This window comes from Lates calcarifer, unplaced genomic scaffold (assembly GCF_001640805.2).
Source record: "Lates calcarifer isolate ASB-BC8 unplaced genomic scaffold, TLL_Latcal_v3 scaffold_11_25, whole genome shotgun sequence".
Lineage (NCBI taxonomy): Eukaryota > Metazoa > Chordata > Actinopteri > Centropomidae > Lates > Lates calcarifer.
The window spans coordinates 2,239-28,204 of record NW_026118147.1 but is presented as its reverse complement, the minus strand read 5'-3'; the positions used below and the strand labels follow the sequence as shown (position 1 = coordinate 28,204).

The 25,966-nt window shown below is 42.1% G+C and overlaps 2 protein-coding genes across 5 annotated transcripts; one reads left to right on the top strand and one right to left on the bottom strand.

Moving 5' to 3' along the window:
* Window positions 1-1,381: 1,381 nt before the first annotated feature.
* On the bottom strand, window positions 1,382-7,395 carry ccdc65 (coiled-coil domain containing 65). 4 transcript variants are annotated; one of them, XM_051069447.1, is made up of 10 exons: window positions 7,260-7,395; window positions 6,426-6,727; window positions 5,761-5,942; window positions 5,292-5,459; window positions 5,021-5,190; window positions 4,416-4,566; window positions 4,142-4,315; window positions 2,860-3,078; window positions 2,646-2,765; window positions 1,382-1,776 (listed from the first exon to the last, which is right to left on the bottom strand). In XM_051069447.1, exons 3-10 carry the CDS (start codon window positions 5,893-5,895, stop codon window positions 1,489-1,491), a joined length of 1,425 nt encoding a protein of 474 aa, XP_050925404.1. In that variant the 5' UTR covers window positions 5,896-5,942; window positions 6,426-6,727; window positions 7,260-7,395; the 3' UTR covers window positions 1,382-1,488. The 4 variants fall into 4 exon arrangements, with proteins under 4 accessions (XP_050925404.1, XP_018531439.1, XP_018531430.1 ...); XM_018675923.2 differs by having other exon boundaries at window positions 6,606-6,727; XM_018675914.2 differs by having other exon boundaries at window positions 6,426-6,716; window positions 7,260-7,347.
* LOC108883062 (nacht, lrr and pyd domains-containing protein 1b-like) lies at window positions 7,281-25,432 on the top strand. The gene is given in 18 exon segments (XM_018675935.2): window positions 7,281-7,398; window positions 8,309-8,431; window positions 8,604-10,177; window positions 10,179-10,456; window positions 10,632-10,805; window positions 12,949-13,122; window positions 14,511-14,684; window positions 15,776-15,949; window positions 16,811-16,851; window positions 17,799-18,019; window positions 18,967-19,022; window positions 20,122-20,336; window positions 20,640-20,899; window positions 21,279-21,395; window positions 21,522-21,663; window positions 22,484-22,530; window positions 23,308-23,587; window positions 24,289-25,432. Coding segments are annotated over 17 exon segments (3,987 nt in total). The 5' UTR covers window positions 7,281-7,398; window positions 8,309-8,394; the 3' UTR covers window positions 24,312-25,432.
* Window positions 25,433-25,966: the final 534 nt, after the last annotated feature.

Below are 25,966 nucleotides of genomic sequence, written 5' to 3'. Positions count from 1 at the left end.
TGTAATGCATGATTAATACAATAAAAGTATTTTTTCTAGTCTTCCAAAAAAAGGTTTAAAAAAAAAAGTTCTGATCAGTTTGCGAGTTTTGATGAGTTTTGTAAGTTTTTTTGTTTTTTTGTTTTTTTGATTTACAAACTATGAAACAGCAGATTTTAAAGATTGTACCACATAGCAGAATACAACTGTTGAAATGTATATAAAATGTCTATAATAACTATTAAATGGTGTACCTGTACAGAGGCTGCTGCTCCGCCCGTCATTCTGTAGGAAAACAGCTGCAAAAAGTCAATTAATTGACTAGACGAAGGCAACTAATCACCAAATATTTTGACAATAATTTAAGTCATTTTTTATTAAACGAGCAAATATTCTGTTGAAAGCCATTAAAAAAACAGAAATTAAACTGTGACTGTTGAACACAAATCAGTTTCATTGAAAAACTTTATGATTTTTGATTCACAGTGAGTCTGAGTGTGAAAAATCTGAAAATGTGGAAATAATTCGAGAGAAGAGTCAGGTGTTTTACAAATAAACAATTTAATTCAGTGTAAAACAGCAAAAAATACAAAAACGAATTGTTCAGTTTTTCTGTTCCAGCTGATTATATTTTAGTAAACAGAATATTTTGGAACTCAGTATTTAGTCTGAATACTGACTGTACTCTAACACTACAGCCTTAAATCTGCTTAGACCGATCAGCCACAACATTAAAACCAGCCTCGTGTAGGTTCCCCTCCTGCCCCCAAACACCTCCCGTCAAGACCTGGACTCCACAGACCTCTGAAGGTCCCTGTGGTGACGTTCACATCAGATCCAGAGCCCATCAGACTGAGATCTGGAGTCGACACCTTCAGCTCTCAAACTGTTCTGATCAGTTTCTGATCTGACGTCTCTGCAGTAACAGGGTTCAGGGAGCTGAGTTTTCTTTCTGAGTTTTCCCTGCAGATCTTTGTCCAGAGCATCACCCTCCCACCACCTGCACTTTTTTCCCATAATGCATCCTGCTGCTGTCTCATCTTTGGGTAAAATGACACAAACGACCGGCCGTCCATATGATGTCAAAGGAAACTGGTCTCTGTTCTTCCACTGCTCTATGGTCCAGTTCTGGCCCGCTGTAGGAGGTCTCAGTGGTGGACCGGGGTCATCGTGGTCTGTGATGGTCTGTGTGTTCAGCTTCTTGTGAATCTCATTTCAAACATTTCATTTTGTTGATTTTTAAAACATTTGCCATAAAGGTTTGGAATTTATTTTACGGACACCAGAGCGAGTTACACTGAAGAGGACTGTGGGAAATGTTTGAAAGCTCCAGGAAAAAGGTAAGTGAGAGGAACATGAGTTCAATTATTTTACAGTAAAATCAGAGTCAGGACAAAAATGATAAATTATTCTTAGTGGTTTATTTAACAGGTGTAGACGTGTGAAAACCCGTCATCGTTCTTTATTCAAACTATCAGAGCTTCATTAACAGTCCTCTGCATGTGTGTGTTACAGAGATTGTTTGACGGCATGAACGGCCTCGATGACGGTGTGCCGTCTGCCGGCGTCCGACGGAGCGGTCGTGGTCGGGGCCTGGTACACGGCGAGCAGAGCGTGGGGTCCGTCGAGGGTGTGGTCGCTGACCGTCATGGCGTCCAGGTGCTGACGCAGCAGGAGCCTCAGCTGCCGGTTCTCTCGGCTCAGATCGTCTCTCTGTTTCTTCAGAGCTTCTCGATGCAGCAGAGCGGCGTTGATGCGACGCGTCACCTGATGCAGCTCCGGAAACTCAGGTATCTCCTACAGACAGAGACGCAGAGGTCAGCGAGGTCAGCAAGCTGGAAAACTACCTGAGTTTGATTGAGAGGAGGCTTTAAAACCAAACCAGGAGTTTCCTAAAGCAGCAGCTGCACCTTAAAGCTTTGTCCTCTTTAAAGAAGATTCCTAAACTAAAAACTAAACTAAAAGTCCTGCACAAGTGAAAGTACTTACACTGATCAGCCCCAACATTAAACCACTGAGAGATGAATAACATTGATCATCCTGTTACAGTCCAGCGTTCTGCTGGGAAACCTCGACTCCCTCATTCATCTGGATGTTACTTTGACTCGTACCACCACCTAAACATTGTTGTAGACAAAGTACACCCCCACTCATGGCAACAGGGTCCTCCCGCAGCAGGACGGTGTTCCCACCACACCACAAAACCTACTCAGAAATGTCTGGAGGAACACGACAAAGAGCCCACGGTGTTGACCTGGGCTCCAAACTCCCCAGATCCCAGTCTGATCCAGCATCTGTGGAACCTGTCTAATATTGTGTAGTTTCCACCTCGTGCCGCCAAAACAGTTCTGACCCATCGGGGAATGGATCAGGACCACTGGGGGTGTCCTGGATCCTTTGTGTCCTGTGGGTTGCAGGGTGGAGCCTCCATGGATGTGACTTGTTCCTGATCAGCCCACAGATGCTGGATCACATCGGGATCCAGTGAGTTTGGAGGCCAGGTCTACACCTTCGGCTCTTTATTGTGTTCATGGTAATGTTGTACTTAAATACTCCATCTGTGTGCGCTGTTTGAGAAATCTTTGAGAACCTTCACATTCAGGACCAGACGGACAGTGGAGGTTTGAGGCCGACAGGAAGAACTCAGGCCCAGAATCACAGCCTACCTTTGTCAGTTCCTCCCTCTCAGATCTTTGATTATCTACGACCAACGACGGTGTGAGGACGTTTTCCTGCTCGCCCTCCAGCTTTCGGCACATTTCAGCGACGCGTAAAACCCTCTCACCCTGAAACACCAGATCACAGAGTGACGACAGAACAAGCAGGTGGATCAGACCAAGGAAATGTTGCAGTTGACAGAAAAGGATTGAGAGAATTCACCTTGGCAATGACTGCCTGCAGTTTTTTGGCAGCGCTGTTGCTCTGCACAGTGAGGTCGACGAGCTGTTTCCTCGCCGCTGAGTGACGCTGGGTCAGCTGATCGCGGAGCTTGTGAGTCCTTTTGTTCCCTTCGTTTCTGGCGGCCTTCAGATCTTGTTCCAAAGACTCTTTTTCTATGTTACTGGACTTCAGCTTCACCTTCTGCTGAGAGATGGCATCCTGGGACGAGAACGAGAAATGAGAACAGTTTTGGAGGTTTGCCTCCCCCTTCTGGCAGTGAGAGTAATTACAGTCAATCATTTCCTTTTTACACGGTAATCCTTCCCCTGAACAAGTTTCTTTTTTATCTGGAGCATCAGAAACCTTTGTTGCACTCTTCTTCAGCTCTGGCAAACCAAAGCAGTCATTGTTGGTTGATGTAAAATGCATCACTGCCAGTGCAGGAAAGTCAAATCTCCTGCACAAACTAAGGCTAAGTGGGATGTAACCCCTCCATTTATATTGGTAGACCCTTGTAAGGTGTCCAATTGAGGCACTGTGATAGTGCCATGTGCTGTGTGCTGTTCAAAAGTGTGTGAATTTGGCAAAAATGCAACCACTCAAGTCGACAAATCCAAAACCCTTTGCACAGCTTCACAGTGAGGAACCACCAACATCACCTCCGCACTGCAGCAACATCAGTGCTCACGCTCTCACCAGGACGATGGCAAGATGCATCATTTAATCAGTATTTATTCTGATTTCTCCGATGCTTACATCAGTGATTAAAGAAGGTTGTTGTGGACTGGTCCTGGCTTGTATGATTTTCTCCTCCAGATCAGATCATCAGCTTGATTCTCTACTGGATTGATAGGGTATACAAATATACAGGACTGGCCAATAAAACTATGTCAATCCGGGATCGCAAAAAAAATTATGTTGATTAAGACGATAAGCTCAGGGTTTTCATTCGATTTCACATCACACGGCAGCTTTAACACGACAGCAGGCAGCAGCTGCAGGTCAAAGTACAAACCCATCTCCTGATCTACTGGCGGTAAAGAAAGCTGTGGATGAGTCAAAAACATGAGAGGAACTGACAAGAGGAAAGAAAGTGAAGAATTCACATTATCCTCTGAACAGATTAGATTAAGATTAAGACAGTCTGAAAAACATGTTGCCGGTCAGTACCAACAAAGATAGAAACAACAAATCTTTACAATCAGCTGAAAAGGTCGTAATATTTTTGCCTCTCCCAGCCCTACATAGATGTAACTGATAATATGTTCATCTGTGCACTGACCTGCAACTCTTTGATTGTTTTTGTGACTTCTTCTGTCATTTTAATATAACGCTGGTTTCTGAGGACCAGTTCATCCAGCTTCTCTGAGTCATTTTTGCGAAGCTGCAGAGTCTCCTGGTTCTGAAGAGCCTTCGCCTTCAGCCCCACCTTGTCCTCCATGCCCAGAGAGGCCACCTGTCCACAGAGAGAGGAGGAGACAGGAGACGAAACTGAGACAAGACAAACCTCAGAGCCTGTCAGGACACCTCAAGGGGAACTGGTTCTGTGAGGATACCCGGTCTTCGTGAGTGCTCTGGTATGACGCGATGCTTTCGCTGTACAGTCTGTGGATTTCGTTCATCACTTCTTTGTGTTGCTGCTCCACAGTGAACGTCGCATCTTCCAGATCAGCTCGCTGCTGCTGAGAATGTGCCAACATCTGCTTCCTGAAAAACACACACCAGAGAGATCAAAACAGGAATGGATGATCCCTAATGACGCTGGTGACACCTTCACATTTCCACCTGTACGCAAGAAATAACAGTGTTGTTCATCGTGCCTCTTTTTATAGTCATGTTGCATTGGTTTGAGTTTCTGTGTATTGGTTTTGTGTCTCTTTTTTCTCTCTTAATTTTGCATTTCTTTGTAGTCATTTTCTCCCTGTGGAGTTTTTGTTTCCAGTCATTTTGTTTCCTTGTCTCTGTTTTTCTCTCTGAAGTCACTTTGCATTTCTTTACTCATGGTTACTCATGATGTGATCAGTCAGTAGTTACTAGGTGAGGGTTTAACCTGTCAGACGTGGTCTTTGCTGTGAGCTGCAGCTCCACAGTTTTTCTTGAAGCCTAATGTCATGTTTATGTTGTTCTGTCTGCAGGGGGCGCTGTGGCTCCTCAGACCGACCTCTCAGATCTGAACCTGGAGCTCAGGTGGTGCAGGGCGTCCTCCCACTGCTGCTGCAGAACCATCAGCCGTTTGTCCTGCTGAGCCCACAGACGCTCCAGGTGCTGCAGGTGAACCCGCCGCACCTGAGCCGACTGACGCTCCGCCTCCTGCAGGTCACGCTCCAGATTCTGCAGAACAAAGAGACAGACAGGAAGTGGCTTACCGAGAGTCGACAGGTTGACGTCCGGTGTGAGGGACGGGCTGAGGAGCAGGTTGGACCTCAGCTCACCTTGATGACGTTGTTCAGGCCGTCCAGCTGCCTCTCAAACGTCTGACTGAGGACGGTGATGTCTTTACGAAGCTCAGCGGCTCGAGTCTGACGGAGAATCGACCTCCAGCCTTCGTTCAGCTTCAGCAGGTTCACTGCAGTGTTCTTCTCCTCCTTCTGCAACTTGTCCTGATTTCAAACAGAGGAAAAGCCGATGTGGGTGGCGAAGGGAAGAGCTGCTCGCCAAAAGGTTCCAAATAAACTCCAGTGAAATCTGTATTTGCTTATAGAGCAACATTTTAATGATTCGATCATTCACTGGTTTATATTTCATAATAAATATAAATTTCAATTTTCAACACACATTCAGATATTTACACAGGAACAAATGTTACTTAAAAACTTTTTGGCCTCAGGAAACAAGAAAAATATAAAACACATGAACATATTTTTACATCCCTCGTTGACCCTGAAAGGAAATGAACGTTACCTTCAGGAACAGTGTGAGTATCTCCTCTTTCTTCTTGGCCATCTCCTCCTCAGCCTGAGCTCTCTGCTGCAGGTACAGGAGTCTCTCCTCCTCCGTCTTTCCACCTCCTCCACCTTTCTTGGCTTTCTTCGGCATGACGCCTCCTCGTCTCTGCTGCTGATGCTCGTTTGTTTAATATCCGACTGCAACACACAAATCTAGTATCAGCACTCACTGGACTAAAAGTATTTAAGAGGATTACCTTATAATACTGTTGTACTTTTACTTAAAGCTCTGGTGACTCTGGTACTTTTGAACCTGGGTTTTTTTCCCCCATGTTTTTGGATTTGGTGCTGTATTGATCAGAAACAGTAAACTTGTCCGTCCACTAAAGTTCTTGTTTTGTCTCTGACAGACTCAGATTGTTCTTCTCAGAGTCTGAGGACATGATGATAGGATTCCTACAGAGACAGAGCTTTTTATTAAAGAGTCAGATCCTTTTAGTTTAACCAGAAACATCTCTGTATATCTCTACCAGACTCCACTGATAAAATGGATGGAGGCAGTGGTATTCAGGCAGCTCCCAGTAAAATCCCTGTTTTTGTCAGTGGAGTCTGGTGCTGATGTTTTAAATAATTTACATACATGAGATACATAAGAACAACAAAGCCCAGGTTTAAAATTACCGGAGTTATCCTTCAGCTCCTCTCCTCTTCTCTGTCTTCATAAAATGAGCAGTTCGTGGTTTCCGGTCGTTTCCCTCCTCACATTAAACCTCCGTCTGTCCGTTAACGTGACTGAAACACTCGGTTCATCGCGCGACCTGCGTAAAGTCAAATAACAGCGAGGTTTTTTTTCCACCTTACCTGTGAGAAGTGTGAGAAAAACACCTTGAAACGCGTCGTGTTTGTGCTCGGTCTCCATAGCAACGACGTCATCGAAGACTTGTCACGTCGGTTCAAAGCGTCACGTGACACCTGTTTTTATTCTTTCACAAAGATCAGAGTGAGGGAGAACACGAGGGCCAAAGTTACACTTCCTGTTTAACCTCGTTTATTACAACACGTTTAACAGATAAAAGCGTTACTTCACTTTTACTTACTCAAGTAAAAGTACTGATACACTGTAAAAAGAGTAATTCATCAGTTTTCTTTCCAGTCTAAATGATAATCTAACAAGTTAGCAATTAATGTTTCTGCAATGGACTCATCAGTAACTCACAAATCATTTAAAGCTGTGTTTATAACATAAAATATAAACTGTTGGGTGGATGAATCATATTTTAAAAGCTACATTTTATTTACAAGAGTCTTAATTTGCAAAGTAATGAGTAACTAAATCTGTCAGATAAATGTATATACTTCTACTCCATTACATCTCAGGTCAGTATTGTACTTCAACATCTTCCGTCGCCCCTTTTTCACTTTTACTCAACTATAATCACTTTGAAGCCCACAAAGAACATGACATGTTTCTAAACAGGACAGATCATTACAGTGTCTGCTAGTTTCCGCGTTCACCTGTGCGCGCTCCCGTGAGAAGTGGGCGGAGCGTCGGCACCACGCCTCCTGTTGTTTAGGTAGACACGGAGCAGGAACAGGAGGGAAGTGTTGGTGGAGTTGGTGAAGATATGAAAGTTTCTGCGGTCAGAAGAAGCTGGTGAGTTGTTTCCATGTTACTTCCGACACATTTCAGGTTAAAGTGACCGAGCTGTGAGCGCGTGGAGAGGCGGGAAGAGCGAACAGAGACGGAGAAGTTCAGTGAACACAGGCGACTCAGACTCTGATCCAGGAAACACTGCGCTTCCTCTTTTCCAGTCACAGGATTTCATTTTGAAGAAAAGTAGTGTTGTTTGACATTTTTACTGTATTCCACCAGATTCAACCATTTTGCCATTCATATTAAGGAGCCATGTGACCATCAGGGGCCCCAACAAAATAAATTCTTAAAATACTAATGCAATCAAATTTATACATTTTGTTGCTAATTTTTGAAATATCCAAGACTGTAATCACCACCAAAGCCCAATCTCCATACTGTTCATTATGTGGAATTTTTTTTTCTTTTGTTTTTTTGTAATAAATAAAGAAGTATTTCACACAATTAAACTGGCATTTAAAGAATTAAAATCCTGAAAATGATTGAAAGTTTGATAGTTTTGAGCACGTTTGAAGTTGTTTGAAAGATTTCTGGAAAAAAAGCAGAAAAAAATATGATGATTTAATAGCAGTTTTTTGAGCGTGTACATTTGAAGAAGGCACAAGGGTTAACACAGTGTTCACTACAGCGACACACAGTGGTAGAAATAATGAAAAGCAGCCAAATCACAAACAGTCATGAGCTGCTGCCTCAGTGGAAATATTCCTGACATGTTGCAGCTCTTTGTGCTGCAGCTGAATCCAATAAGGATTCTTCCATCTCTTTATACTTTGTCATAAACTGTAGTTATTATCATCAGCTGATACAAAGACACATGACAACAAACTGACATTAAAGGTTTTGTTTCTCTTTCAGTCAGAAGTTTCTAATAATGGTTCCCTGATAATGGTTTTTGTGTGTTTGTCTCCAGTTTCACAGGTTAACTCCTCACATTAGAAAAGATGAGTGATTTGGAGGAAGAAGACGACAAATCAGTCTCCAGCTGTCTGCCCTGTGATGAGCCATGGGTCCAATTGCAGTAATTTCTGTAAAAGCAAGTATTGTTCAACATTTATTGGCTCCAACATGATCCTCTCTGTTTCAGTCACCGTTGTTTGAAGTACATGAACACAAACTTGCCAGAGTTTGTCTTTAGTTTTTCTGGAGCTGATGAAAAGAATAATCAGATTGTCTTTAGTCTGACAGTGTTTGTTGTCTTTCAGCAGATAGTGGTCTGCAGGAGGTTTTAGATGAACATAAGATCAGTCTGAGGAGGAGATGTGAACGTGTGACTGAAGGAACTGATGGAACAGGAAGTAGAACCCTCCTCAACAGGATCTACACTGAGCTCTACATCACAGAGGGACAGAGTGAAGAGGTTAATACCCAACATGAGGTGGGGCAGCTGGAGACAGCTTCCAAGATGAAGACCCTCCATGACACTCCAATCAGGTGCCAGGACATCTTTAAAGCCTTACCTGACCAACAGAGACACATCAGAGTGGTTCTGACCAACGGCGTCGCTGGTGTTGGAAAAACCTTCTCAGTGCAGAAGTTCACTCTGGACTGGGCAGAGGGCTTGGAAAACCAAGATGTCAGTCTGCTGGTTCTGCTTTCGTTCAGGGAGCTGAACCTGATCAGAGATGAGCAGTACAGTCTTCTCACGCTGCTCCATGTTTTCCATCCAACATTACAGAAGGTCACAGCAGAGAAGCTGGCTGTCTGTAAAGTTCTGTTCATCTTTGACGGCCTGGATGAAAGCAGACTTTCACTGGATTTCAACAACAGGAAGGTTGTGTCTGACGTCACACAGAAGTCATCAGTCAACGAGCTGCTGACAAACCTCATCCAGGGGAATCTGCTTCCCTCGGCTCTGGTCTGGATAACTTCCAGACCTGCAGCGGCCAATCAGATCCCTCCTTCATGTGTTGACAGGGTAACAGAAGTACGAGGCTTCACTGACCCACAGAAGGAGGAGTACTTCAGGAGGAGATCCAGTGATGAAGAGCTGTCCAACAGAACCATCTCACACATCAAGACCTCCAGGAGCCTCCACATCATGTGTGGAGTCCCAGTCTTCTGCTGGATCACTGCTACAGTTCTGGAGCACATGTTGACTACAGAGCAGAGAGGAGAGCTGCCCAAGACCCTGACTGACCTGTACTCACACTTCCTGATGGTTCAGACAAAGAGGAAGAAGAACAAGTACCATGAGGGACATGAGACGAGTCCACAGGAGCTGACGGAGGCTGACAGGGAAGTTCTTCTGAAGCTGGGGAGGCTGGCGTTTGAACATCTGGAGAAAGGAAACATCATGTTCTACCAAGAAGACCTGGAGCGGTGTGGTCTTGATGTGACAGAGGCCTTGGTGTACTCAGGAGTTTGTACAGAGATCTTCAAAAGAGAGAGTGTGATCTTCCAGAAAACAGTCTACTGCTTTGTTCATCTGAGCGTTCAGGAGTTTCTGGCTGCAGTCTACATGTTCCACTGTTTCACCAACAGGAACACACAGGTACTGAAGGACTTCCTGGGAAAATGGGAACATGTAAAGAGTTATTCTTCCTCAAAGGGCTTCCGATGGAAACTGGATGTGGAACATAATAGCCGTGACCAATCTCTGAATGTCTTCTTGAGTGCAGTCATGTATAAATCCCTTGAAAGTGAAAATGGCCACCTGGACCTGTTTGTTCGCTTCCTTCATGGCCTCTCTCTGGAGTCCAACCAGAGACTCTTAGGAGGCCTGCTGGGTCAGACAGAGAACAGTCCAGAAATCATCCAGAGCGCCATCAACAACCTGAAGGGAGATGAACATGTACAAAATCTCTCCTGACAGAAGCATCAACATCTTCCACTGTCTGATGGAGATGAACGACCACTCAGTTCATCAGGAGATCCAAGAGTTCCTGAAGTCAGAGAACAGATCAGAGCAGAGACTCTCTGAGATCCAGTGCTCAGCTCTGGCCTACATGCTGCAGATGTCAGAGGAGGTTCTGGATGAGTTGGACCTGGAAGAGTATAACACATCATGGGAGGGACGACTGAGGCTGATCCCAGCTGTGAGGAACTGTAGAAAGGCTCGGTGATTTTATTTTATTTTATTTCATTTTTTTTGAGGTGTTGTCGCTGTGAGCGTCATGCAAACCTGATCAAACAGATGTTGATCATGTTGTGTCATCATATGTACTGAGTTTATTTTTTATTACAATTTAAATCTGATGTTATTCTAACACATTTTATATTTTCTCTAATCACAGACTTATTAACTGTGGACTCTCAGAGACTCACTGTGAAGTCGTGGCCTCAGCTCTGAAGTCCAACCCCTCCCATCTGACAGAACTGGACCTGAGTCACAACAGCCTGCAGGATTCAGGAGTGAAGATACTGTCCACTGGGCTGGAGAGTCCAAACTGTAGACTGGAGACTCTGGGGTCAGTTCACTGTCTGGAGTTTTTTTGGTATATATTAGTGATTTCTGTGTGAGGATTTATAAAATCAGCTGGTGAAGAGAAAAGACTCTCAATGAAAATCAAAGTCCAACGCAAACTTACAGATCCCCTGGCACCAATGCTCATTTGAACCTGACAGAAGCTGCATCTGTCTTCATCAGAATCAGCCACAGACCTTCAGATTGCAACAAAAACACAAGCTTCACTTTAGGTCGTTCTGTCAGGGTGTAAAACAAACCTGTATCAAGGCCAATACAGCTGGAGACATCATTAAGTGCTGAGGTGTCAGCAGCCTGACAGTAAACTCTTAGAGGTTAACTCACTGCAAAAAGAAACAGGTGCAGGACAGCTTTGTAGTTTCTCACTCCCACTGATCTCAGACCAGATGTTGTGTTGTGGTCAGAAAAACAGGAAACAGAACAGAAATTACCTATGAGAGGAAACAGCTCAGATATACAGAGCCGGCAGCAGAGGCAGAGGAGTGTGGTTGAAAAACCCAGGTCCAGTGGAGGCTGGCTGTAGTGGTTAGCTGTCATATCAGTCTGGTCCCTGTTACCTCAACTGAGTGTTAGAGAGCTGAGATTAAAGCAGGCAGTGAAGAACATGGCAGTCACTGCACCCATTCCCAGTGAAGGGCTGGTTAGAACAAAGGTGAGACAGGTAAAGACAGGTAAGAGCACAGCTTGAAGCATGAACTCAGGATGTGTTTGACTTGTTGCTGCTAAAATGAGGAAGCTGAAGAATCTTGGCTGGTTTGCTTGGAGGACTATTAAGATTGGGTGAATGTTGTTTGGTTTATATGGTGGCTCAGTCAGTCTGCTAGTGTTGGATTTACATCTTGATGAGAATTAGCAGCCAAAGAAAGAAGAAAAAGAAGTTTACCATTACAATTAATTAATGTGTTGGATAATTAAGTTGTGATTAATCAATAATCAAAAGGGGGAATTGTAATGGTAAATTTCTTTCTTTGTGACCATTTGTGACATCTCGTCCACTTACTTATTTACATTCTCATCAAGATGTAAATCTGGTAAGATACCCCAAGTGTGAAAGATAACCCTAGGGGTGGGGTGCCACTTCCAGGTGGCAGACAAAGGGGTGCCAAAGGGCAAACAAGATCTATGACCCTTTGTTCAACCTTGAGGGGTGTTCCTCAGGCATAAAAGTCTAGATGTCCCTATATTAAGGGTCTTTTGCCAGGCAGCTGAGGGTGATCACTGGGCTGTAGCTTGGTGGATTTCTAATGGTAGCAACAGGCTGCTGAGCAGCCTGACATGAAGTTAGCTGGTTGTAGCTGGTTAGCATGCTGGTGGCTGCTGATACTGGACTGAATTTAACCTGTGATGGAGGGTTGTGTTGAGTGTGGGGGGCCAGGTAGAGAGGGGAGTGGATCTGGGATGCTGACAAACTGTTGAACCTTCTGGGAGTTGTTGGTCCAACTCAGTGAAACAGCTGTTATTGAGAGGATGTCCAAAGGTGTGACTCCTCACCTGGCTCTCCTTACAAGTTGCTAAGTAGTGGCTCGTGATGAGATCAATGGAATTATGGCTGAGTGGGCCTGGCTCTCAGATAAAGCTTCCTAACAAGCCAGTTGGATCAGCTACTGTAGCTTAACCTGAACAACTACACTGTACATGTAAGACCGGGTTAAGCTGCTGAGTATTTACTCTGTGGTTGGCTGAGGGTCAGAGTTAAAAGCAGCTGAACAGAGTGTTAGGTCAATTTAAAGGTTCTTTAGATCAGGGTTTGAGAATGGTGTTTTCCTGTCATGGGCCCCAGCAGATTTATGATGACACAGCCTAATACCCATTGTGGGGCCCAGTGATCGACCAAAGCATCATTTAACATGAACACTTGGCCTCCAAAGGAACACTCACTGACTGTAACACATTTAACTGTGTTTTTTTAACTGAGAAGTTATTGTTGGCAACATTACTCTTCATGTCATCATTGATGAATCATTTGAAGCCACACACTTTTAGGGTGCAACGGAAAGATAGATTAATAGTCTGCACCAAAAACAACACAAAAACAAAATCTGGTCACTTTAGAGAAAAGCTCATTGATTAGGACAGATCTGATTGATTATCAATGATTTGATCTACATCTTTTATTCTTTATACAGATTGAAGAACTGCAGGTTGTCAGAGATCAGCTGTTCTTCTCTGGTCTCAGCTCTGAAGTCCAACCCCTCCCATCTGAGAGATCTGGACTTGAGTGGAAACATCCTGCAGGATTCAGGAGTGAAGGAGCTGTGTAATCTTGTGGAGAGTCCAGACTGTAGACTGGAGACTCTGGGGTCAGTTCACTGTCTCTTACATCTTATGTCTATAATCTACAATTGAATCTTCATGCAGAACTTGAATCTATTCATCTAGAATAGATTGATTGGCATTTTAAATAGTGGTTAATCCATATTGTCAGTTGTTCTGATCTTAGACTAAAAATAATTTCTTCAGTTTCAGTTCATTTCAGTCAGTTGTCATGAATAATGTCTGTTTGCTTCAATGAAACCTTCAGAACAGTGGGTCTTCTCCAAGTTCCCTCCAGATGTCTGAGCTGCTAACCCTATCACTAAGGCTGAGCCCAGACACCCGATGGAGGAAACTTATTTTAGCCACTACGCAATCTCATTCTTTCAGTCACTACTTTAAGCTCATGACCACGGGTAAGCTTTGGAACATAGATCCACTGGTAAATCCAGAGATTTGCCTTATGCCTCAACTCCCTCTTCACCACAACAGTCCAGTACATCATTACAACACTGCTGACCCAGAGGGACCAATCCGCAGTTGCCTGGCAGAAAACCATGGCCTCAGGTACTGACTCTCATCCTGACCACTTCACACTTGGCTGAAAACCACCTGAGTGCACGCTGAAGGTCTTGGTCTGATGAAGCCAATAGAACCACATCATCTGCAAAGAGCAAGAATGCGCTTCTGAGGTTCCCAAACTGAACACATCATTTCAGCTGTGCCTTGAGATCCTGGCCATGAATATCACAGATAGGACTGGAGACAAGGGGCAACCTTGTGTAGGAGTTTAACACCCACTGAAAACATGTTTGACTTTGTGCCAAGAATGTGGACATAGCTCTCACTTTGGTTGTACAAGGACTGGATGGCTTGAATCGGCAGCCCCAATGCCATATACACCCACTGTACCAGCCACAAGGGCCTCCAGGATATACGGTCATACGCCTTCTCATAGTCCACAAAATACACATAGACTAGATGGTCAAACTCCCATGACCCCCTTGGCATCCTGCAAGGCTTAAAACAAAATAAACTAAATTTCTGAGGGTCTTGTGTGACAAAGAAGTACGTGCCCCAAACATCCCTTCACAGAAAAATAAGAATTAGAAGTAGAAATTATTGGAAAACTCAAGACTGCCATAACATGTGCTCTTTACAAGTGTATGTAAACTTTTGATCAGAACTGTTCCTGTTTCTAACTTTTAAGAGGGACTTGACTGAGGTCAGCAGCAGGTTCTGAATCAGTGTTGACATGAACAGGTGTCTGAATGTTGAGCTGACATTTGGATGATGTCTGTAGAAGGCTGACATTATGATGATCCACAATAACAGAAGGACAAAGTCACTACTCATTTTAGACAAAAGTTCATTGATTAGGACAGATCTGATTGATTATCAGTGATTTGATCTACATCTTTTATTCTTTATTCAGACTGTGGCGCTGCAGTTTGTCAGAGATCAGCTGTTCTTCTCTGGTCTCAGCTCTGAAGTCCAACCCCTCCCATCTGAGAGATCTGGAGCTGAGTTTCAACAACCTGCAGGATTCAGGAGTGAAGGTGCTGTGTGGTTTTCTGCAGAGTCCAGACTGTAGACTGGAGACTCTGAGGTCAGTTCACTGTCTGTTACTGTTGGAGATCTTATATCTTTAATCCACAACTGAACCTCATTTATCTTCACACAGAACTTGAATCCATTCATTTAGAATGAATGACATGTTAAATAGTGGTTGTTCCATATTGTCAGTTGTTCTGATCTCACACTGAGAATTATTCCTTCAGGTTCAGTTCATTTCAGTCAGTTGTCATGAATAATGTCTGTTCACTAGAATGTTTTCTAAATACATTGTAAAAACTTTCCAGTTGGTCAAACTAAATTTTTATCACAGCAACAGACAGAAGATCCTCACAGCTAATATTTGTACAAAAAAAACTGAAGAAAAAAAAACATTTTTCATTGATCACAGTGAACTGTCAGGACTGTGTGTGTTTTGATCTTTAACACAAGTGAGGAAATTGTTGTATTTTTTTCATCCAGTTGAATTTATTCTTTAAATGTGTGAAAGACAAAAAGTTTAAAGAAGCTCGCTGTTGATTTGAAATATTTCACTCCATTAACTGCAAATCTTGTAATGTAAGGTGTTATCATTATTGGTGTGGATGCTGATTCAGCATTCACAGTAGCTCCCACATCTTTACTTTCTCACACACAATTTATACATAAAAATTTAGACAAAAGCAATTTTGAGACGTGCTTCACCAGTTTCTTTAAGTTGTAAACATTCACAATGCATTTTCTTTAGGAAATGCATTTTTTAGTCATTCTTATTCTTATTCTTAGCAACTTGTCTGTGTGTGACATCTCTGCAAAGCATTTTCCAAAGTATTCCATTAAATCATCTGTTACTGTTATTGTTACTGGATCAGGACTGGATATTTAAAGTTTGATCCATTTCACTCTTTAATCAAAAGTATTGTAGGAAGGTTTTAGTCCAATGTGTCTGATGTGATATTGATCCTGTAGTTAGAGACTGACTGAGGTCAGCAGCAGGTTCTGAATCAGTGTTGACATGAACAGGTGTCTGAATGTTGAGCTGACATTTGGAAAGTCACTCTACTCATTTTAGACTAAACATCATTGATTAGGACAGATCTGATTGATTATCAATGATTTGATCTCCATCTTTTATTCTTTATTCAGGTTGATGAACTGCAGTTTGTCAGAGCTCAGCTGTTCTTCTCTGGTCTCAGCTCTGAAGTCCAACCCCTCCCATCTGAGAGAACTGGACCTGAGTCACAACAACCTGAAGGATTCAGGAGTGAAGGAGCTGTGTGGTTTACTGCAGAGTCCAGACTGTAGACTGGAGACTCTGGGGTCAGTATTTGGAGTCAGTCCATGCTGCTTCCATCAGTATTGTCCTAAACACAGTTAGTATCAGAGCAAAGATCCAGTGTTTCCTGTAAAGCTGGGACCTTCTCAGTGGCTGCTTTCCTCAGTGAAGCTGTGAGAGGAGAATGGTGACAGGCTTCAGGATTGGACAGAAAGAGAAGAGTCAGCCAATCAGATGTCAGTCATCAGGAATATATCAGGAAGTCTGTGTCATGAAGTCAGATGAATGTCAGTCAGCTTAGTTTGGGCTTAACTCCAGCTTTTCACTCTGACACTGGCTCAATATAAAGTGTATAGATCACCATGGAAACAGGGGTCAATCAACATAATAATCTGTGCTGTGCACAGTCAGTCTGGTCCAAAGTAGATCAATTGAAGACATCACATTAGCCTGCCTGGCACACCCCAAAGAGGACGTTGTGACTAGTGCCGAAACAACCAGTAATGAAGGGAGTCACCTGATGATGAGCCAGGCAGAAGCAATGTATATGTAAATGTAAAATCTTATATAGGAAAGAACAAATCAAAATTGGTGCCTTTAATTACCACAAAAGTAGTCAGTAATCAGTTTTTACTTTGGAGAAAATTTGCTTGGAAAATAAACTAAGATATTTCTTGACCCCAGAAGTTATTTATAAATAAAAAAAAATAAGTTCTCACTGCTTGAGGAATTGTGGTGACAGTAACAGTTTACACTGGTTGAGCCCAAAGTTCACTGACTAACCCACCAATAAGGCTTATTGATACAGAATCAGTTTATATTCAGCTGGCTGAGACTGCTAGGTTTAATTAAGTTAACCCAAAAAAAATATATATATATTTTTGTGGTTGTATTTGTCCCTACAGGGTCAACAGCAGGGTGATTAAAGCTTCCAGAGTCAAAACATGTGAGTACTGAAACACTGTCTTTAGAAATTGCATTTTGGTATGAACTCTGAAAATCACCTGTGCTCATCTCCTAAAGAACCACAGGCTGTGTTTCCTTTGAGAAAATCTGGATCCTTAAAATCTGAACAGATCCTTAATTTGATGGACAGAATTTATGTGCAAATGTCACCTTTATTAGGAGATTGATAAGTTTTGTTTGCAATCAGAGCGACGACATCAGAGTATTTCAGTGTGCTGTATCACTGCAGTACATTGAAATGATTCAGAAGAGAAAACACCACTATATACTATATACTATACACATACACACATATATATATTCATGCTGATCATTTTACACACTACAGCGAGTAAATGTAATACTCATTGTTTATTATGGATTCCTGTCTAAAATAAATCTCTTATGAAATGTGTCAGAGACCTGGTGGGTCTTTATGGAGCCAGGGAGCATAACTGGAAGATAAGTAGATTAATTTTAGTCGAACGATTTTCTATATATTGTCAGTGAATGCAGCATTCTGCTGGTTTGTGCTGATGATTGTCGTTGTTCTGACTTTAAGCTAAAGTATCATTGCACGTCTGTGATCCACAAGCATTAAATAAACCCAACTACATCCTTGTGTCAATGCAGCTGATGCTAGCACAAGATACTGATACCTTCACTGAATAAAGGCAGCTAGTATTATAGACTATTATAGACTTGGGTCAACTCCATATCAGATATTTTGACACATCCGAACAGGTTGATGCGTAGCCACCAGAAAACCAGGAGAGTCTGAGAAAGTGATGACAGGAGGTTTTGAGCTGCTGCTGTTGGACTCTGCTCATTGTCTGACTTTATATCTGATGAGATATGATGAAAAGAGTAACCGTAAATGCTGATTTTTGACGTCTGCTGTATATGTTATTCTCCCTGACTCTGAAATCAAACTGGACCCAAACACAGCAGATGTAAAGCTGGATGCATGTCAGGATGACTCAAAGACACCAAATGCATCTGAAGACGATGCAAAGCTTGATGTGTCTAAGGTTGACACAAAGAAGCCGGATGCATCTGAAGACAACACAAAGAAGCTTGATGCCTCTGAGGAAAGCACAAACCTGGACGTGTTTGAGGATGACTCAAAGAAGCCGGGAGCATCAGAGGATGAAACAAAGCAGATGAAGGTGAGAGAATAACCACTGTGTCTTAATATTCCAGACAGATTGAAGTGCTCAACACATCTGCTGTAGCTTGGGACTTTTCAACCACTTTGCACGGGTGGAGAAAGACCAATTATTGTGCATATTTTTGCACTGTGTGATAAGTGAGAAGGTTTCTGAACATTTTGACAATGAAAAAACATTTCAGACAGGCAGACACTGGACAGATTCAACTCAGTTTTTTTTACTCTTAATCTGTCATGTCATCTGTCTTGAGTAAAATCAGAACAAATTTCTGTCAGTGTGAAGTCACAATGCCTGATCAATCACCAGAACGATCAACAATCTGCTTTCAGAAGAGCAGTTGTGTTTCTGGCAGATCAGAAATTTTGGCCCTGTGTCTGCAGTTTGAGCAGTTCTACAGTCTGACAACATGGCTGCTGTCAAAATATCTGATATAAACTGGTGAGATTATTTTAAAATGACTGCAGTAGTATTTCCTTTTCAAAGTTCCAATGTAGTAACACAAGGGGGAATTTGGTGCTATTTTCATTAATATTCATCTTTATGTTATGCGGCACCCACTACCTTCAAACAATTAGAGATAGAAACATCCTCTTCAAATATTCTTGAGTAGATTTGTGCCATTACCTACTTTTCATGACTTATATATTTCTTTAAGTCAGTTTTTGAGTTCAGTTAAATCTGTTGTATTTTTTCTTCTTATATGTCATAATCCTTTCTCCACAGACTGCAGAATCTACTGTGCTTTAAACCATTTAGATGTAATCTGTAAATGACACCTTATACTTGTGTAACACTATGACTTCTCTCAGACTTAATTTTCTCCTTGAACTGTACACTGATCTTCAGAGAAGTCTGGACTGTGTAAGAATATTTGTTTATCTTCACTGAACACAAGTTGGTTATTTCCAGTAAAATAACCAGTGTTTTTCCTCCCTGAATTCCAGCCTCCATCAAGCTTCACACCTGACCTGCAAACTGAGTCTACACGAGTCTCATACAGGTAATCTGATAAAAAAAAAAAACACTACTTTAAGTCATCTCCTTCTTCTCCCACAGCTTTTTTGAGGCACTGCAGTCTCCTGTTGTGCTCTCTACAGTTTTGGTGGTCTTAGGGTCAGCTCTGTCCCCCTCTGTCCTGTCCCCCTCTGTCAATGTTCAAGGTATCATGTGTGTACTGTGACATTATGTGTTGTATATTTGTCTTTTATGCGCCATTATGTTTCCCTCACTTGAGTGTTTTCCTCACTGAGAACTTGAGGAGAGATACAGGAAAAAAATGTGAGGAGGAATGAATCTAGGATGCATTTCTCATTTTAGAGAGATTATATTCTTTTCTATGAACCACAACATCAATGGACTTTATTTGTATGTATGTGCACTGTCCTACAAAGACTCACTCCTATCTCTAGCAGAGGTCTCTGAGGTGGTAAAGAAGCTCCTCAGCAGCAAGGCACCAGGTGTCAATGAGACTCGCCCTGCGATGCTGAAGGTTGTGGACATTGTTGAGCCGTCCAGGCTGATGCTCATCTGCAATGTTGTGTGTAGGTTGGGGATTGGCAGAGCAGGGTGGTGGGTCCCACGTTTATTTCATGTATCAGGGTATCACACTGCTCAGTCTCCCTGGGAAAGTTTAAGTCAGGTTACTTGAAAGCAGGCTCCAACCAAATGTCGAACTTCAGATCCCAGAGGATCAGTGTGGATTCTGACCTGGTCCTGGAACAATGGACAAGCTCTTTACCCTTGCAAGGTTGCTGGAGGGATTGTAGGAGTTTGCCCATCTGGTCTATATGTCCTCCAGGGGGTCTTGTCTAACATCCCTGGGCCATTACTACGAGCCAGATGAGGAATAGACAATAGGGACAGGAGAACATAACGTAACGCAGATTCCAAAATGTAAAGTGGTATCAGTAATACAGTAGTAGTAAGAATAATGACAGTTAAAATAGTGATTACAAGTAACAGTAATACTATAAGCAGCACTAATAATTTCTAACTATAGCAGCAGGTGTTGCAGGAGGCCTGTCATCACAGATCAGACTCTACAGCTCCAGAGGCAAACATACCTGCATTGTGGTCATTCTGCTGTCTGCATCCTGCAGGTTCAGGTGTCCTGGTCCAGGTGGGTTCAGGTGTACTTCAACTAGACTGGTTTTTGTTGTGACTCGGGAGGCGGAGCTGTTCTACAGGACTGTCCAATGGGATGAGAACCAACTCCAATCAGCTGGAAAGATGGCTGCAGGACCTCTGTTTGATATCCAGTGTCCTGAGAATGCTGTCTGTGAGCTCCACCTCCCACACTGTGAAACAAAGGATGGTAAAGACTTTACTGTCTTCAATCTTCAATGAATCAGTAAAACTGGAAAGTTCTGTATGAATGCATAGTACTTCAAATAACTGTGTTCAGCACAATGCAAAATAAAGACAGTTCTTGCATAAAACTAAATGTACACATCCAGACAGAATAAAGGATGGAGGCGAACTGTCACATCCTTGTGATGCTTCAGAGTTAATGACACTAGATCAATTTGATCTCTGAACTCAAATGTTAAAAATTGAATGAGGCAGGGATGAACCTGTTCGCAGTAAAACAAAGTTTAACAGCTCTGTGCTTTCACAGTGCTGCAGGTTGAAGGCCTGCTGTCTGTCGTCCACAAGACTGATGATGGAACAGAAATCTTGGAGCCGCTGGAGATCACAGAGACTCATGTGGTTGTGAAGGTTCCTCACCTCTCTGCCTTTGGGCTGGTCAGAGATACAGTTAAATGGTTACTGAGAATGCCAGTAAACTGCAATGTTCTGCTGTTCCTCCGACCTCCAGTTAGAGGGCCTCCAACACTTGATGTACATCTGCTTCCAAACAACGTCCCTCTGCCAGAGGTAAAGCTGTCTGTCATATGTTCTAACAATAAACCTAAACTTTTATTAAACCTTCTCATTCTGTGAATCTCTGAAACTGAACATCTGAACTGTAAACCTTCAGACTGTTATTTAGATTTTAGGGTTTCTTCTGGATCTCTAGGCAGAAACTTCTGTCTCCCAGTGTCACTCGTTATACATAAGTCCACCAGGTGGCGTAAATAGATGTTCTAACAGACAACCCTGCCTCTCTTAATTGGTTAACTGCAAAGTACAGAATAGATTATTTCATCTCCACTGATATCTGTAAAACTCTGCTGTTTTTAGATGTGTTCAATATATAAAATTGACTCGACCCTTTGAGCATTAACATTAGAATAAAAATGTTCTGTTGCTGAAGGTTAAGGCCCAACATGCAGATGCTGAATTTACCAAGATCTTCACTGACTGTGAACTGTGCATTGGTCAAAGTTACAGTGTCCACTGTGAACCTGAGGACTTAGAAATACAGCCTGAGGTGAGTCAAGTCTCACATACTCTTACAAAATGATCATGGATATAGTTGGGAATGGATTCACAATGAAGTACCAGATTAAATTTTACAGCAGGTATGAAAATGACATGACATTCCTCTGGTTTTCAGCGTGCAAGGTTTCGCTCAAATTATGGACCAAATTTCATTCCAAATTTTGAGGTTCTCCTGATGTCAAACCCAGAGAAAGTGACTTTGATGGTCCAAGACCAGGAGAAGACAGAAGTCTGGAAACGTAATATTCATCTGACAGGTAAAGACCTCACCCTCTTGCAGCAGTATTCCACCTGATGTCAGAGTTAAGTATAGAATAGAATAGAATGTGCATATGCATACATATATCCAGGGACATAAACATTTGCTTCATCTCATATCATTCTTCATTTAAGCTTCATTTCATCTGCAGCCATATTTTCACCACATTATTACCAGTACTCCATTAACTGAACAAAAGTATGATTTGACTTGATTGAACACTTTAACCATTTATAAATCCACAAACTAACTAGCAGTTAGAGAAACATGGTCAAATCTGAGGTCGTCAATCCAAAACGTAGATTGTACCACTGATGTTCGGTTTGGAGCTTTGGTGACCAAAGACGACCTGCAGCAAGATTCAGACAGAGTCAGAAATTTCTCACAGTGTGATGCTGCTACAACCCTTATGGGAGCATAGAAACTAAAAGCTGGGAACATTGAGTAAAGCTGTCACAGACGACCTGAGGGGTCTGGATGCCTTTTAGGGTCCAGCTAAGTCAGAGGTGTATTTAGACCTGAGAATATTGTCTGGTGGATTTTTTTACTAAAACCCATGAAGACACTGTTACAAATAAACCCATAAACAAGTTTTTCTGTATCCTCTTTTGGCAGAAAATCTTTAATTCTTGCTGTTTTTAAGGTGATTGTCTTTATTTGGTGGTTGAAGTTTAGGTCAGAGTTTATATCTACACCAAGATTTCTGGTTTGATTTGTAGATGTACTGTAGATGCATTATGGATTCCAGATGATCATGGACTTTTAATCTTTCTTAAGAGACAAAAACAATTATTTGATTTTTCTTGTTCATCTTCCAGGTTCTGGTCCAGCAGGGACTCTCAGTGCTCCAGCTCCGAGTGCCCAGGTATGGAGTGTGTCAGCTTTCTTTGTGGCTCATCCTTTCTTCCTGTTTAAAGGGAGTTTTTCTCTCCACTGTCCGGCTTGACCTCACTCTGTAAAATGCCCTGAGATAATGTATGTTGTGATTTGGTACTATACAAATTGAACTGAATTGAATTGACTTGAATTAAATTCTTGTACAGTGTCTTGTTATAGGATGGTAGTCAGTGTCTGGTTCACCTGTTTGACTTAGATTTCGAACTTGCAGATCACTTGTAGGATCTCCTCCACAGTGTTGGATGTTCAGCAGATGTGTTTTAATGCCGTTTAGATTTTGGATTTATGTCTAACCACATGTCTACTTCCACAGTTCTGTGGTCAGTCATACTTTCGGGTGGTCTTAGTTCAGACCTTTCACACCAGCCCAAACCAAACACGTAAACACAGCTAGATGGAGCCTGCAATGAGACTGTTTTTTTTTTATCTTCCACTTTTAAGCTAGCAAGACTTCTCTTTAGAAGAATGTCAGTTTAAACATCTACATTTCCATGACAGCAGGACAAACTGTGTCTATTGAGAAAGACTGTGTGATGTGATAGAAAGCTCCAGAACAGGCACTGAATAGACCTGTGGTGAAACATTGGGTTCACTGAAGATCCTCTTGAGTTTTACTGACAGTAGAGCAACTGACACCAAACCAGTAAGAACCAGTAGAAACACCAACAGACAGACAGAGCAGAGACATGAACACAACTGTTTTCTAACTGTCTCTCAGACTGACAAGGTTCTCTGATTTTACCAGGACACCATGATGAAAGAGACGGATCTCAAAAACATCCTGGACGATCTGACAGACAATGAGTTGAAGGACTTCAAATGGAACCTGAAATGTGAAACAGTGGACAACGTCCCGCCCATCAAAGTGAGCCTGCTGTCGAAGGCAGATCGGCAGGACACGGTGGATCTGTTGAAGCAGAAATATGGATTAGTTGGAGCTGTGAGGGTGATGGAGAGAGTTTTAAAAAGGATCAGCCGGAACGATCTGGTGAAGAAATTATCATCCATCAGCTCAGGAGCAGGAGGTCAGTAACAGGAGGAGAAACACATGAATGAGAAATGCATTTATATCACATCATATCTGTTTGTCTGCGTCTGTCCTGCATCCAGACAGCAGATCTGTGTTTACAGAGGAATCTGTCTCAGGGTTTAAACATACAGATGTTACCGGGACTAGATGGTGCAGGTTTTTATTCTTCTTCCTCAACTGTTTTACTCACAAGGTTTGAAAAATGTTACGTATAAATCTTTTCTTAAAAATCTTAAAAATTAAACCAAGTGTAAGAGGATGAGAAACAAAGCACATGTTCTCAGCAGGTCAGATTGTTGTTGTCTGTTTCAGCCACTAGATGGAGACAGAACATCAACGATCATCAGACCAAACTGCAAATCAGAAAACAACAGATCTGAATAGAGCAGAGCTGAAGCCATCAGTCAACTCATTGATCAACAGAAAATCAATTGACAAGTATTTTAATCAACTATTTTCAGTCCAGAAATTAAAACATTCCCTGGTAGACAACACTGGACTGTTGGTTGAACAAAACAAGACATTTGAAGATGTCTCTTTGGACTCTGGAAAATTGTGATAGGAGGTTTTTTTGTCTGTTTTCTTTTTACATTTATTAACAGATAAAATAATCTGTTTGGTCCTGTTCTTGTCATTTCTATGAACTCTGTTTTCATTGTCAGCCGGTTATTGAACACAAGTACTTTTCTTGTTCAGGTCCTGGTCCATCAGGGAGCTGAAGTCGGACTCAGTTTATGAGTTTATGAGTGTCTGAACCTGTTCTACGTAAGCTGCTGGATAAACTCCTGGAGCGTGGGGTGATAACTGATGATGAGATGGATTTAGCTGGAACAGCGAGCAGGGCAGACAAAGCTCGAGCGGTGATCGACACGGTGAGAAGAAAAGGATCAGAGGCCAGTTCAGCTCTGATCTCTGCTCTCTGTGAGGAGGATCGATGCCTTTCAACAGAACTGAACTTAACGTGAAGCAGGAACAGTGTGTATCAGGCTGTTTCTGTCTGACACCAACACATCTGTAATTCTTATTGTTTCTTCTTACTCTTTCGCCATTATTTAAGAATGTTTGGTGAAAACCTTAAACCTCTAAACACGAATCAAGGTTGCCTGTATTGTACTATAAATGAACACTACACACTACACTTGTATATTATATGTGCAGTCCTAATTTCAACCAGATCTGTGATCTTCAAGAATGTGTCTTTAAAATCAGCACATTCAATTAGATACTTCCTGTTTGATGTTTTGTCAGTTTTTGTACCCTGGTCCTGAGGAAACAGTTCTTCATTCAGACATATTTTACACCTTCGTGGCCAGAGGCATTATGTTTTCAGGTTTTCTGTCTCATTCTCGTGAATGCAATATCTCAATAACACATTGAGGGAATTTCTTTTCTGACATAACTCAAGAATTCACACGATGATTAACTGCAATCAGACTGGTTGGTGGAGGGTTAGGATTAGGGTGGAGGCATACAACCATGAGGCGGTGATTCTAGTTTAAAGTTGGAATGGCTTGAAACTGGAACTAATTATGTTCAAAGAACTGTAAAAATTCAACTGACTGCACATTTTGTTGATATTGTGAGACATTTTAGGAAATGATTGGTGAAATGATCCTTTTGGTCAATAAGTTTCTTTGTCTACAACTGACCTCCAGTATTTTTGGGGTCCTTTGAAAGTCAAATTAAAACCAGCTGATTGTTAATGTTGGAAGCTGTTTATAAGGGAGCAGAGGTTGAAATGCAACCATATTCTTCATTTTTTTTCAAAGGCTGAAAATGTATAGCCGAAATATTCAATTGTGAGTCTGGGAAAAAGCAATAAAGCAATAAGAGACTTTTCCTTGAGGCTTTTATTTCTTGCTAGGTGGAGCACAATGAGCCGACCAATCCGTGTTTGTCTGCCGATGTAGGCTGGTGTGTGACGTCATTACACACGACGCATGATGTCATTGAATGTGACCAGCAGTGAGGAGAGCCTAGCAGAGCAGTGGATAATCAATGAAAAACAAATGAAAACTAGAAAATGCATTCCCTGCGGAAAATGTGTGTGAATGCTGAGCGCTGAATGGATCGCTGAAGCAGTGCTGGAAATGGCTGAAATCATTGTGGAAATGAAGAAGAGAAAGTTAAAAAGTTGGAAGTCAAAAGCAGGTGATGTCATTAACTGTCTGCTGCTGGACTCAAAGTGGCAATCTTGTGATCAATAGGCAACTGCTCAACTTGTTGCACCACTGAACACCACAGGGTGTGATCTGCTAAGATTAATTGTAGTGGTAGTAAAATTGCAAAATTGTTAGAAGTAGCAAAATGGCATAAAAGCATAAACAGTTGAAAAAGTTGAATGGGCAAAACAGTAAAAAGCTTAAGAAGTGAT

Bases quoted from the DNA above. Each gene is read 5' to 3' on its own strand.
- ccdc65 (XM_051069447.1), bottom strand. From the start codon at position 5,895: ATGCCGAAGAAAGCCAAGAAAGGTGGAGGAGGTGGAAAGACGGAGGAG. The intron at 4,316-4,415 runs GTATCCTCACAG...CTCTGTGGACAG, and splicing joins AGAGCACTCACGAAGACCGG to GTGGCCTCTCTGGGCATGGA. The intron at 2,766-2,859 runs GTGAATTCTCTC...CTGGTGTTTCAG, and splicing joins TGCAGGCAGTCATTGCCAAG to GGTGAGAGGGTTTTACGCGT.